Source organism: Thermobia domestica, chromosome 10 (assembly GCF_964235325.1).
Source record: "Thermobia domestica chromosome 10, izTheDome1.hap1.1, whole genome shotgun sequence".
Taxonomy (NCBI): Eukaryota; Metazoa; Arthropoda; class Insecta; order Zygentoma; family Lepismatidae; genus Thermobia; species Thermobia domestica.
Genome location: NC_137463.1, coordinates 18,716,610 through 18,730,113, shown reverse-complemented (window position 1 = coordinate 18,730,113; position 13,504 = coordinate 18,716,610). Strand labels below are relative to the sequence as shown.

Genomic DNA, 13,504 nt, shown 5'->3' with positions numbered 1-13,504 from the left:
TGTTGTCCACGAGAAAGATTTGGGGCTGTCTTATCTCGAAAAGTACATATCTGTTTGCATCTGAAGACCTCTGTTTCGTCTCGTAGGAAACGCTATTAGCTTTTGTGAGTAATACTTGAATTATGAAGTATTAGATCTAGATTTTTCACGATTTCTTGGAAGAAAGACAAGCAAAACGAAAGACAATCCTAAAATTCACGACTTTAATAACGGTAACAAAGTTCACTACTCCAGCACTACAGAACAAATAGTCATATAAATCGTGATAATGGGTTATTAGTTTAATTAAAATTATATTAAACTATCTTTTAAAAATGATCAAAGCAAAATTATTAATATATCTGTAAAAAATATGCGATATATATGAGTAATTCTGTCAGAGAATGCAAAAAAAAAAAAAAAAAAAAAAAAAAAAAGGTAAATTCCCTTCGGCTAAATTATAGTTCTCACCTCTAGTGATACTAACTGCAATTGGTTTCTAGTGTGTATCTTACGCTCTTCGTGTGCCCTCACTACTGGGAAAGGATGTTTTAATTCAAAGCATAAAATTTAGAATTAACTTCCGAAGTTTTTTTTTGGGGGGGGTAAGGGGGGGGGGGTAAGAAAATACACTATATTAATGAACGCGTTGACACCAAAGACATGTTTCTCAGATACTGTCTTGCTATTCTTACCCGACAAGACTGTTTAAAAAGACTCTTGTTTATGACAGATCACCACAGCATTTTTTAATGTCCATATTCTATTTATCAATACGAAGCATACGAGCATGTGTTAGTTAGCAAGTACATTCATTAGCTAGTAAAGAGGATACTTTTTTCCTCTGACAAAGATTCTCTTGAGTGTAGGCTGCGGGTAAGTGAACACGTGTTACATGGCACATTTCTATATTTATCTCCGCAGCTAGACGTACACACTATCACAAAAAAACAAAATAAAAACAAACAAAAAAGAACTGCACTGTGACGTACTTCGCACAATTTTGGGTCAATCTAGCCAGTTGCCAAAAAAAGTAGCACCAGCGCTGATCGTGAAGGACACTCACTGTCCAGTGACCCGTCAGTGTCACAATAGGTGCTGATAATGCAATGCTGTATAATCATTTTGTCGAAATTTAAACCTAAGAGACTATATGTAAGTTATTTTGTACCGTATTTTCAGTTTATTATCATTATTAAAAGGAGTTATCTATGAATTTAAGCTTTTTCATAATTTCTCAACGTAAGAGAAAACAAAAATATTAATTTGGGCTCTACAGCAGTCTGATATTTGAAAGTACTAGAAATAAAATGGTCAGTGTCTCCGGAATATTATCATTATATAAAATGACCCTAGACAGTTACTGTAATGGGTAATCTGATTACTACGCGACAATCAAATTCTCTAAGGCACTGACGCTTGGTTTCATATCATATTAGACTAATTCTAATTAGATGAACATAATTCAATATTGTCCTTCGATTGTCTGTTGCACTAAAAATTATGACAAAAATGGTAATCAATCAATCAATGAAAGATATAAGAATACCTTTTCAAGAACGATTTGTGTCAATTCGGTCTTACATGTAGTTAAAAGTATTTTAAATTCTCGATAAATATATGTGATACTAATTTCTTTATATGTAAATCTCCCGTTTTGATCACTTTTAGTCACCAATACTTTGTATTATTGTGATTAATGTTTTACACGCAATGATAAAATATAATTAATCAACTATTGCTCACTAAAATTGAACAAAAATAAGACGCTAACATAAAAAGAAATTTGCATATATTTTGTATCATACAGATTTATTGAAAATTACGAAATATTTCTAATGAAGCTGTTGGTTTATGGCGTGATAATCGCAAGCTTAATAGCTCAGACAACATTATCACAGCTTTACGAATTATTTTCAATTAATTAACTCATTAATCTGTGAACATATAGGCTACGAAATATAACCTACACAACACGAATACAAAATGACTACTTTACTCTCAAATGTGTTGTTCATTGTCATCATCTAAATGGCGAAATATTGTATTGCACAGTTTACTTTAAACGTACAGTAATTTCATCTCTATACGTATATATGTATCAATTATTAATAATGACAAAAAACAATTATGTTAAGTGTTCTTAAAACGAAAAAAAGACGTATGTTGAAAGCAGATCCATAACTAGAGTTAAGTTTATTTCATTTAATGGAATACACATAAATGAAATGTTTATCTATATAAAGTATTATTATTATTATTATTATTATTATTATTATTATTATTATTATTATTATTATTATTATTAACGAATTACTATTTCAGCAGGTAGAGTATTTATTAACAAATGAACTGTGTACAAATTACAGAATATAGTTCACTTTCTGATATAGGTTGGTGGTGGCTTTTATTTATTTTTTAAATTTTACTGCTGTGTGATGATTTTTAATGTTGCAATCGATCTGGATACCTGGATCGAAATCGACCTATATTTTAAATGTAACTGTATAAGAGGTACGGAAAGTAAGCATACATGAAATGAAATGAAATGAAATCTTTGACGGTTAGGCTAAAGGAGACGGTGATGATGAGTAATGAATGAAAATGGTGGAATGAAGAAAGTGGGAGAAAACGGGAGAACCCCGAGAAAACCCATGCACATGGTGTTTGTCCACCACAAAGTTCACTTGGTGGGGCTGGGATGGAACCTAGGACTCCAAACACCAGAGGTGAACTGAAAGTAAGCATACAATTTACCGTTGTTCGTCCACTAGTGTGGCCAATATAAATAAACCAATCTCGTAGGGTAAGACGCACGATATTATATATGTTGCTCTCCACTAGATGCAACTATTCTTGATCAGTTGAACACGTTTTCATCTAGGGAGAAGAATTATTTGGATTCCTCCAGATATCAGAGACTGAAAATATTTGTTTATGCAAAATAACGTGAAAGCTTAAGGACTCAACCTCAAGTTAATGTACCGTACGCGCCAGAGGTGTCCAACATTTTTAGGATTGAGTGCTACATATCACTTCAAAAATCAATGACTTCTACTTATCTTTCTGCTAGAGGAAATCATAAATTAAAAGATTGATCGATACAGACAATGTGGCAGTAACCACCACGGGCTACCCTCTCACGACTTGGCACACGACTAGTAAACCGCGGTCGATGGATTGGCCACCCCTGTTATACGCTACGAATCGTCTTATGAGCCTGTTGCATTAATAAAACCTGTCCTAGAGGATCGACATTTTCGTATAACTATCTGTGAAATCAAGCTACGGTCGCTTCGTTTCAGTCGCATCAATCGGAGTCACGCCTAAACTTGCCAACTCGGCTCCAAAGCTCAATTCAGCCTCAAATTCAATAAATGAGCGCAAAAAATTAAATCTTTAAGTTTTACGTCCCACGATTATGCCTGCTAGGCTAAAGGAGACGGTGATTATAAGAAATGAATGAAATGGTGGAATGGAGGAAATGGGAGAACCGCGAGGAAACCCATGCACACGGTGTTTGTCCACCACAAAGTTCACTTGGCGAGGGCTGGGATCAAATCCGAAACCCCAAGCACCACAGGTGAACGCTCTACCACTGAGCCACCGCGGTCCCACATAAATGAGCGCAAGCCCGTATCGGCATCAGCACGGATCCTATAGTGGATAATGAACTAGGGCTCAAGTCCGAGCAAGCGCGAGGCTTTAGTGAGCACAACCTCAATGAGATTAATAAGTATGAGACTGAGCATTTAAGACAACGACCCCCGAGCTCAAGCGAGTTCGAGCCTCAGCTAGCATGAGCCTCACTGAAATTAACGAGCCCAAGTGACCTCCGATGGCACAATGACCATCTCTGCGCCAATGAAAGGACTCGAGTTTTCTAAGTGACAACTTTTCGTGCATTCGATAGCCTTACGCGATTGTATTTTATTCTGGTCGCACCACTGAACGAAAGCCCTGAGAAGTTACTACAAAGTACAGTCTTGTTTAAAAAGTGACCACACACCTCTTTTTACAATTCCAAATTTTTGCAAACATGCATACAACAGTATAATTTATTTTATTACGCGTAGTTTGACTTGAAATAATAATAATACAATTTTCCAAAAAATATCATATAAGCATTTATGTCATTTAATTCCTTGTAAAATACAAAGCATTTTGAAAAAACCTGAGTGGAAAATGAAACGAAATCTTTCAGTTTAACGTCCCACATTTATGTCCTTTAGGCTAAGTGAGGTGTATTTTTACTATGGAAGGAAACGGGAGTACCCCGAGAAAACCCACGGATATGATGTTGTCCACCACAAACTTACTTGGCTGGGGATCAAACTAGAAACCCCACGTTCCAGAGGTAAGTGCTCTACCACTGTGCCACCATGCTCCCCAAAACTAAGTGGTACTTTTTTAAACAAAACTGTATATTAGTAATCTCATGCGCCATAAATATAATATATATTAAGAAGTACAGGTAAATTGCGTTGTATGAAAGTTACTAATAACTGTATGCGTATACAAAAAAAAAAAAAAAAAAAAAAAGAACTAACTAAATATACGTTTACTATATGGGCAACTGTTTTCCCTGACCAAATTGTAATCTCGATCGCAATCAATTGATCGCTGAAACGATCAAATATAGTTTCTAATCTACAACAACACTAAATTACTTTGATCATTTCAGCCAAAATTTGATCGTAGTGGGAAAGCAACATAGAAGGTGTTTCAGGTAGTAAGGGCGAACTCAACCAAGGCTGATTCCAGTGGCGGATCTAGCCTGGGCCGGGGGAGCCTAGCCCCCCAGTTTTTTTTAGTGACAGAAATAATTGAAACTATTGTTTATATATTTTTGAAAGTTTATAGTAAACTCATGATATACCTATCATAGTCTGGGTTCTGGCTGGTGTCCACAGCTTTTATCTTCGAGATCCGCCACTGCTTGGTTCCTGAAAGTACGCTCTGAACAATCAAAATTATCGTCCAATTATTTTGAAACTGTATTTGTTAAGAAAAAGATAAACGATTTCCAAAAAACTACATACGTAGGCGCGAGACCGAGAACTAGCTGCCACAGAGTAGTTTGGTATTATTGCTTGAACACCTCAAACGTTCAGATTGCATGCAAGTTTGTTGAATTCACTTTTACTACCCGGAATGCTTCATATGTAGTTGTCCGTTAAAATTTTGTTAGTTCACTTATTCTTTTTTTTTTTCAGTGCATCTTCACATAAACAATCACAAAAAAGTTCACATATTCTTCCCAGTAAAGATGTATATATAAGGAAAGGAGGAATTAGAATAAGTTATATATTTTTCTTCAGTTCGCATTCATGAAACCGAGCGAGTTTTAGTTTCCGTTTTACACACACACACACACACACACACACACACACAAAAAAAAAAAAAAAAAAACTAAGACCGAGTGAAGTTATCTGAACCGAGTGGCCTTATCCTTTTATTTAGTCCCAAGATTGTCATTTATGCCGTCAGCAAAGGTAAAATTTACGCAAATTGAGCATTTCTTGATTCCAAAAATAGTAGCTCTCGAGAGGGAGACACACACACACAAAGCAAGGCATCACATCTTGTGATGACACATTTAACGAAGTGAAGAGAAAAAGGCGTTTCTCCTAAAGCCACGTGCAAGCGAAAATTACAGGAAAGAACGGGATGAATGAAGTTGTCAAGGCTCCCTTTACAATTAAGGAAGATAAAACTATAATTCTATCGTTGCCTTCTTCCATCAGAATTCGCACCACCACGAGAGCAACAGCAGTTGGAATTTACCAGTCAGATTTCTAAAACTGAAACAGATTGTTAAGAGGCCTAATCACTGCCAAATCAAAATATCGCTAATTTTACAGTAATTATGTGAAATATTCAAGTAGATAAAAGATATCACATAATTACTGTAAAATTAGCGGTATTTTAATTTAATCGTGATGGGGCCTCTTAAGTCCTATTATTGGCACTTCGAAATAACAATGCCATAAAATACTCAACTAATAGATAATACTGAATAACGTAGATCTAAAAATGGTTTGTTTCGTTTAGATTTTATTTCTATTTTTTACTTTTACGGCAGAGTTTAGGCTGAAGAATACTATGAGAAACGAATAATGTACATAACATCAATGTCCCAAGCGTGATTCGAACCCGCGACAGACAGGTCTTTCAATCACCAGCATAATTCCTTGGACCACTTAACCGTCAGCAAATAGTCAGTTTGGAGCTTAACATCCTTTTTTCCGTACTGAGGCTGTATGAGACTATAAATCTACATTATCTGAACTACGTACACTGTCTTCTTACCAGGAATAGAAATCTGGGTCTCCTGTGCGAAGGCGTGTATATCTTAATAACCATATAGCCAAAGGAGCTAATCTTAGAAGAGTCCTATACTCTCTTTTCTTTACATGCGAGAAACGTGTTAATAACAGTGAAAAAATCAATCATGAAAATATTGTTACAACGAAAGAACATGTCGACTGATTATTTGAAATTGCTCTCCTGTAAAAACTGAAAATGGACTTGACACATTCTTCCCTCAGACCGTTCATTTCTCATCCGAGTCCTTTAAGATATTTTTCTCAAACAATGACATCTCTTTAGCAGTCTTCCATTCTGTAGTTCTGTCATCAACTTTTCGCTCCATTCAGCTAGTTCTTTCCATACTCACAATTTGAGTTTTCCAATTGTTTTCCACCGCTAATTCGCGATATCTATATTTCTGTCATGGATGGCCGCCAAATCCCAAACAAAAAAAGCAAAACTACACCGTGTATTCTGTGCCTAAGTGCACAATAATTACTTAGTGTTTCTTCATTACAATCAATAATTGTTACCCCCAAAGTCTTCGGCTCGTTTGAAAATTGCCTGCAAATTCTTAGCGATAGGTAGGAGGCAGTGCAGTTAGCGACAACTATTAGCCTACCTGTGAACTATTAGAAACATGATTGATAGATTAAAGCGTCTTGCTTTCATAATAAGACTTACTTGTATGTTTCTTTATTATGTCATAAGGTAGTGATAGAATGTTGAATTCTGATATTAAAGATGAGTTAAAATGTTATACTTTAACGAAGCCTCAGTTTAATAGAAAATTGTATTGTTTGTTCATAATTTGTTTCTATACTAAGCTCATCACCTTCTTTCTTTATATTGCAGATACTGGACGTGAAGAACAGCAGCCTTCCCAACTTGCTTATGGAACTTGAAGTGCTGAACTGCAAAGAAGTGAACCTTCAAGCAGGTGCCTTCACCAAGCTTCGCACTGTTCAGGCCGTCCGGATTCGTGCTGTGGGACTTGTTGTCGTACGGCGATACGCTTTTCGAAACATCTCTTCGACACATCTCTTTCTGGACATAAGTGAAGTTGGCAAAGTGGTACTGGAATCATTCGCCTTCCAGGGTGCTGAGGGACCACTGTCTGCGCAACTATCACGATGTACCCACGTCATTATTCAGGGATCGGCATTCTCACGGCTTGTCAAATTCACTGCCCAAGAGGTGGCCCATCTGGAGCTGCAAGAGCATTCCTTTTTGCTTCAGGCCGCGGATGCTGGACGCCATGGCCCAGTTACTGTGATTCGCTTTCAGAACGTTCTTCTACCTGCCATTCCCACCTCAGCATTTCCCTCTTCGGCGGCGGAAATCCACTTCGTTGATTCGGAAGTGCGCGACATCCGCCTTGACGCTTTTAGAGCCATTACTATATTCACCGTAGTCTTTCACAATACGTCGATACAGACCGTTGATACGAAAGCATTCAGCGGACGGACTCTAATATTCAACCTAAAATTCACCAACGGTCGTATACGGGTTCTGTCCTCTAATGCAATCCAATCTGCGGTCTCAAATTTTACTCTTGAGCATTCCAATTTCTCCGATATTCGTTCGGGAGCGGTTAACATAACCGTCGCTTCTGTGGTTATTCGGGGTAATGTGTTTGAAAGAGTGCAACGTCGTGGGTTCGTGTTACAAAGGTGGAATAAGATGTGTATCGAGAATAATACGTTCCTGCGACTGGACGCTAGTGCCTTCACGAATATATTCTACAGATTGGTAGGCGTGGACCATGAGTTTTCTTTCTCGTATAATGTGATAGTGGATTCAAGCACCGGAGGACTATCTTTCGGTGGCTTTGACTCTATAGCTCCTCTAGTCACCGAAAACCGCTTCAGCAGCAGTTGTCATTGTGGTCTGGGAATATGGTTGCGTGATCTCTGTTCTACAGTTGAAGTAGAAGTGGTGACTGATGGAGTCGTTACATCGCCGGCACCTGATGATTGGTGGTTATATTTTTATAATAGTAGTCTGTGTGTCGTGGACCAAGTTTTCGCGAAGTGTTTTAACGTACAAGAGGGATATATGAGCATGAGGAACTTCACGGAGCAAGTGTGTGACGCTGAGCAAGTAGTGTGTGAATCAAGTGAGGTAGTTCATGATACAGCTGTTAGCAGTGGGGACTTTTTGGGTGGTGAAACTGGGTTGGAACGAGACAAGAAAATTTTAACTTTGATATTCATCGTTGTTGTGTGTAGTATGATGATAATTTTTATTGTGTCCATAGTAATGTGGTTAAAGAGAAAAAAGGCCTGTTTTAAGGTGCGAACGCGAGCAGAAAAGATCTTAACTTGTCTCCCACTATTTTCTACTGGTGTAACAAGTGCCGGATCTATTTCTAGACTTTCTCTACATGAATACGCGGAAATTCAGCAGCAATTGCGGCAACAACAAGGAGCAATTCAAGGGCTGACTGAAATCACACAAGATGAAGGAAATAGTGATGACGATGATATTCCTGTAGAAGATAAAGCAACTCAAACACTACCGGATGAGCTCACTCAGGAACTTCTCCAATCACTTAGGGAGAAATTGGAAGATCCAGAAAACTACAGCGAGGCTAAAGATATGATTGAACATTTATATGACCTCATCAAAGTGGAAGAAAGGAACAGTCTTGAAAGGCCTTCGACTTCCGGAACTAATGCCGTCCGTGATACTGGCTACCACCAACCCATCGATTTGCGGACCCAACCAGAAGACCAAGGAGACGAAGATTTGTACGATATCATCCAACCTGCCTCTCCGCCAGTGACCAAGCGACAGAATGGCATAAAGAAGCAACCACTCGCCTCCCCCGGTCCTAGCAGATCACAGAAGTCCTTTAATACCACCGGCACTCGAGCTCCATCTCCAGATAAGCTACTCCCACGATCACCCACCGATTTGTCACAATACGCCGAAGTCAAGAAAGCGAAAACTGCAGCATTGTGCGAGTATATGGAACCCAAAGACAGACAAGTGCATGTATATACAGAACTTCCAGGAAGTAACATCACAACAGCACCTACCCTTCGTTCTCAAACGCCGCTCACCTTTCTTAAGTCGTTGGGCGAAAATATCTTTCCTAAGAAGAGTAAGAGAAGTGGTCTGGCTGTGTGTGAATACACTGAACCCACAGATGCTCGTGTGCATGTATATACGGAAGTACCAACGAAAAACGTTCAGGCTCTTGCCAACAGACCCCTTCCTAACAAACCTGACCAAGAACCGGATCCAGGTGAGGGTACGTCTCATTAGCCCACCTGTGCATTGTGATAAGAGACTGAGTCAATTTTATTCGTGATAAACAGAGACTGCCATATTAAAAACAGACTGATGTGAAAAATTAATTTTCTAGCTTATCTTTGACATGACATTTATATATATACACGCATACATATACATATATAAATATATATACATTTTGGGATGTAAATGTATTAAGGGCTTTCAATATATCTAACTTTTATGTAAATATGTGTTGGTTATTTGTGTTGTTTATACTTTTCTATTGATTTCCAGAAATCGAACTATCAGTAACAAAATGCAAAGCATGTTTACTATTCTTCGAAAGTAGTTATTTTCTGCTCTTCAGGTTAAATTGATTATATGATAATGGGAGGGTTGAATAACCTGATCAAGAACAGATACCACAATGGACAATATTTCACTGGTTTAACATGCTGCTGACTTTAGTACTTGACTTTGAAAGTTGTAATGTTCATTTCGCTATTTTAACAATCCACTGAAAAAGTTTACTGATGGTTTGGTATTTTTATTTTCAAGAACATCACCTACTTATTTTTGTTATTATGAATCAGTGTTCTTTATGCACACAAAATCTTTTATGATGAAACTATTTTTCTGCAGTATCGCATATTCCTTGTTTCATTATAACTGTAATCTTTTACTGTTAAAGAATAGCATTACAATGTAAGAAACTGCTCGAAAGTTCACGATTCGACCTCGGATGAATATTTCAATCTTATAAAGGAAAATGAATGAAGACGTGCTAAATGAAGCTAATGAAGAACGAAGATCATGAAGATAATAGGAAAAAGAATAAACAGCATGCTTGGCCATCTTATCCGACACTTCGATTGGATCACCGTACTGATAGAGGGAAAGGCAGAAGGAAAACCAGGAAGAGGAACACCAAGGATATAATATCTAGATGCTGTTACAAAGAAGACACCGTATCAAAGTATAAAACAGCTCTCCCAAGGGAGAGAAAAGTTTTAAAATTTCACGTTGCCCACCAACCTATGGTTAATATGAAGAAGATCTGACATTTACCTTTATACAGAACACTAAACAAAATGGACTACCTGACAAAAACAAAATAATTTTGCATGAAAAAAAAAGAGTTAATTTATGCCTGTAATACAAATATGTACATCTGATATTTTTTCAGACCCAATAACGTAGAAAATTCATAATGGCCTATATATTATGAATAAGTTTTTCCTCCCTCTCGGTATCTGCTGCGTATAATTCACAAATATGCTGATACGCAAACAAACAAAATTATTTGCTATTATAGGAACACTATCATTTCACAAAGAAGGAAAATATTTATTTATTAATAAAATACAGCTATTTTATATTTGAAAGATTGATAATGGAAATTAGAAGTTTTAAAAGGAAGTTAAAGAAAGCTTAGCACTCACCCAATATGATTCACGAAAATCTTGGGGAAAAAAATAAGTTTGAATGACCGTCCGCGAGATTCGAGCCCAAGACTGTTACAAAGCGATAAGGATAACCCTTCGTATGTCTGTTCAGTCAAATCTTTTCAGAGCAGAGAAGAGGTTTATAGGTCTTTATCTCCGGAGTCAGTGAATACACATATTTCTTCATAGTAATGAGTGTATTGTTCGAAATTATTTTCTTTACTGACACTTACAGACACTACGTGAACACTAACGCTCCGTAAACATACAAACTCACATAACTATAACGGAAGAAGGATGAGAAGACAAAGTTAGACTCACAGTTTTCTAGTAAATACATAAAATATGATCAAGGGCAGAGACAGATTTAGGTTTGATGATTAAGCTGAAGCTATTGAAGGTAATGGGGCGATTTCTATTTCAGTTGTTCTATGCCAATGACAAAATTGTAGTGATATTTTAGGGAGCAGACTAGCAGGAGGGCCCCATTACTTATATCATAGAACTATATACAACACAAAACATTGGTACTGTAATGGAAGATTACCTATGTAATATTTTGGAAATGCATTATATTCCACACCAGCAAATGCATTATTTTCCACGCACATATTAAGTCAAAAATACATCGCGAACGACATGGTAGTTCAGTGTTAGAGCGCTTACCTCTGGTGTTTGGGTTCGATCCCCGGCCAAGTAAGTTTGTGGTGGACAACATCGTGTTTATGGGTTTTCTCGGGTACTTCCATATCCTTCCACATTGTCATTCCATCATCATTCACTTATCTTAATCATCCGTCTCCCTTAGCCTAACAGACATAATGTAGGACGTTAAACTGAAAGATTTTCGAAAATGCGCCGCACCGACACATTTAACATTCATGGGGGAAAATACAATACCTGAATATAGTCTGTCCTTAAAATCCGAGGAAGAAAAATCCATTAGATTCAGGGAGAAAACTTTAGTTTTATTTTGGCGAGAAAAACTGCGACTTGTTTTCGGGCTAACACAGTAATCATTACCTGCTTGCCTTTCATGCCCAAGAAATGGTATCACCTTGCAGATGACTCTTTAGTGGTGATCGGCTACTACCACCATTATTTCTGGCCCCATAAAGTAGAGATAGTTAGTTTTTTTTTTTTTTTTTTTTTTTAATAGCTTCAATTGCTGCACAATACTAGGTCAATATTATATATCCGTTTCTTAATTGGGAATCGACCTTAGAGCAAGCGTGGTAACCATTCAGAATCCTATACTTACACATTGGGCTCAAATGTTCAACACTGAAACTATTATCTTAAAATCAAGATAAGTGGGAATAAGCCAGGCTTTCCAACCGATGACTACGTCTTGTTCTCCAGCAAACGATTGACTACATCTTGTTTTCCAGCAAACGACTGACTACGCCTTGTTCTCCAGTAAACGATCGACTACGCCTTGTTCTCCAGTAAACGATCGACTATGCCTTGTTCTCCAGTAAACGATCGACTACGTCTTGTTCTCCAGCAAACGACGACTACGCCTTGGTCTTCAGCAAACGATCGATTACATCTTGTTCTTCAGCAAACGATCGATTACATCTTGTTCTCCAGCAAACGATCGATTACGCCTTTGTCACCAGCAAACGATCGACTACGCCTTGATCTCCAGCAAACGATCGACTACGTCTTGGTCTCCAGCAAACGATCGACTACGTCTTGGTCTCCAGCAAACGATCGACTACGTCTTGGTCTCCAGCAAACGATCGACTACGTCTTGGTCTCCAGCAAACGATCGATTACGCCTTGTTATCCAGCAAACGATCGACTACGCCTTGGTCTCCAGCAAACGATCGACTACGCCTTGGTCTCCAACAAACGATCGACTACGCCTTGCTCTCCAGCAAACGATCGACGACACCTTGTTCTCCAGCAAACGATCGACTACGGCTTGTTTACCTGTCACCTGATAATTACCCACCTGTCAGTCTGCATACAATGCTTGTCATCTCGTACGTAAATCTGCCGCTCGTACACTCAACAAATCTGGCTATACCGTGACAAATGAAAGGCTAAGAACCACTGCAATAAAAGATCAAATAATTGTGTTGTGATATCGTAAGCGTTCTACGAAGTGTCAAAAAAAAAAAAAAAAAAAAAAAACGGAACCGCAGCATTACACCATAGTTTACTTATGAACTTTAAAATACATGCATTACATTTAACCTTGTCCTTCAATTTGCCACTCGCAGATGAATTATTACAAACTTGTGGCAGAAAATAGAACGTCTTTTGATAATTGTACTTCATTTTTTTAAGTATCTAATCATGGAAAAAATGAATAATAATAATAATAATAATAATAATAATAATAATAATAATAATAATCTATCAGAAAGGTGCACACAGACTAGTTTACTGGTTAACGTGCGCACTTTCGGTACACAGGGTCCCGGGTTCAATTCCCGGTGGGAGAGCACATTGAACGCATTCAGATTTTACATCCGACGCCTCATATAACCTCAGTGCTGTGAGAGGACGATATA

The 13,504-nt window shown here is 37.7% G+C and overlaps 2 protein-coding genes across 11 annotated transcripts in view; one reads left to right on the top strand and one right to left on the bottom strand.

Annotated features, from left to right (window-relative positions):
• The window catches only part of LOC145662335 (uncharacterized), a 36,543-nt gene extending 26,762 nt beyond the window's left edge, over window positions 1-9,781 (top strand). The window contains exon 2 of the mRNA XM_081727827.1: window positions 7,147-9,781. Within this exon, the coding sequence (XP_081583953.1) occupies window positions 7,147-9,564 (2,418 nt within the window). The 3' untranslated portion in view covers window positions 9,565-9,781. The remainder of the gene's footprint in view (window positions 1-7,146) is intronic.
• hiw (MYC binding protein highwire) overlaps window positions 1-13,504 on the bottom strand; it is a 638,413-nt gene that overhangs the window by 224,527 nt on the left and 400,382 nt on the right. The gene's annotated exons all lie outside the window — the stretch shown is intronic.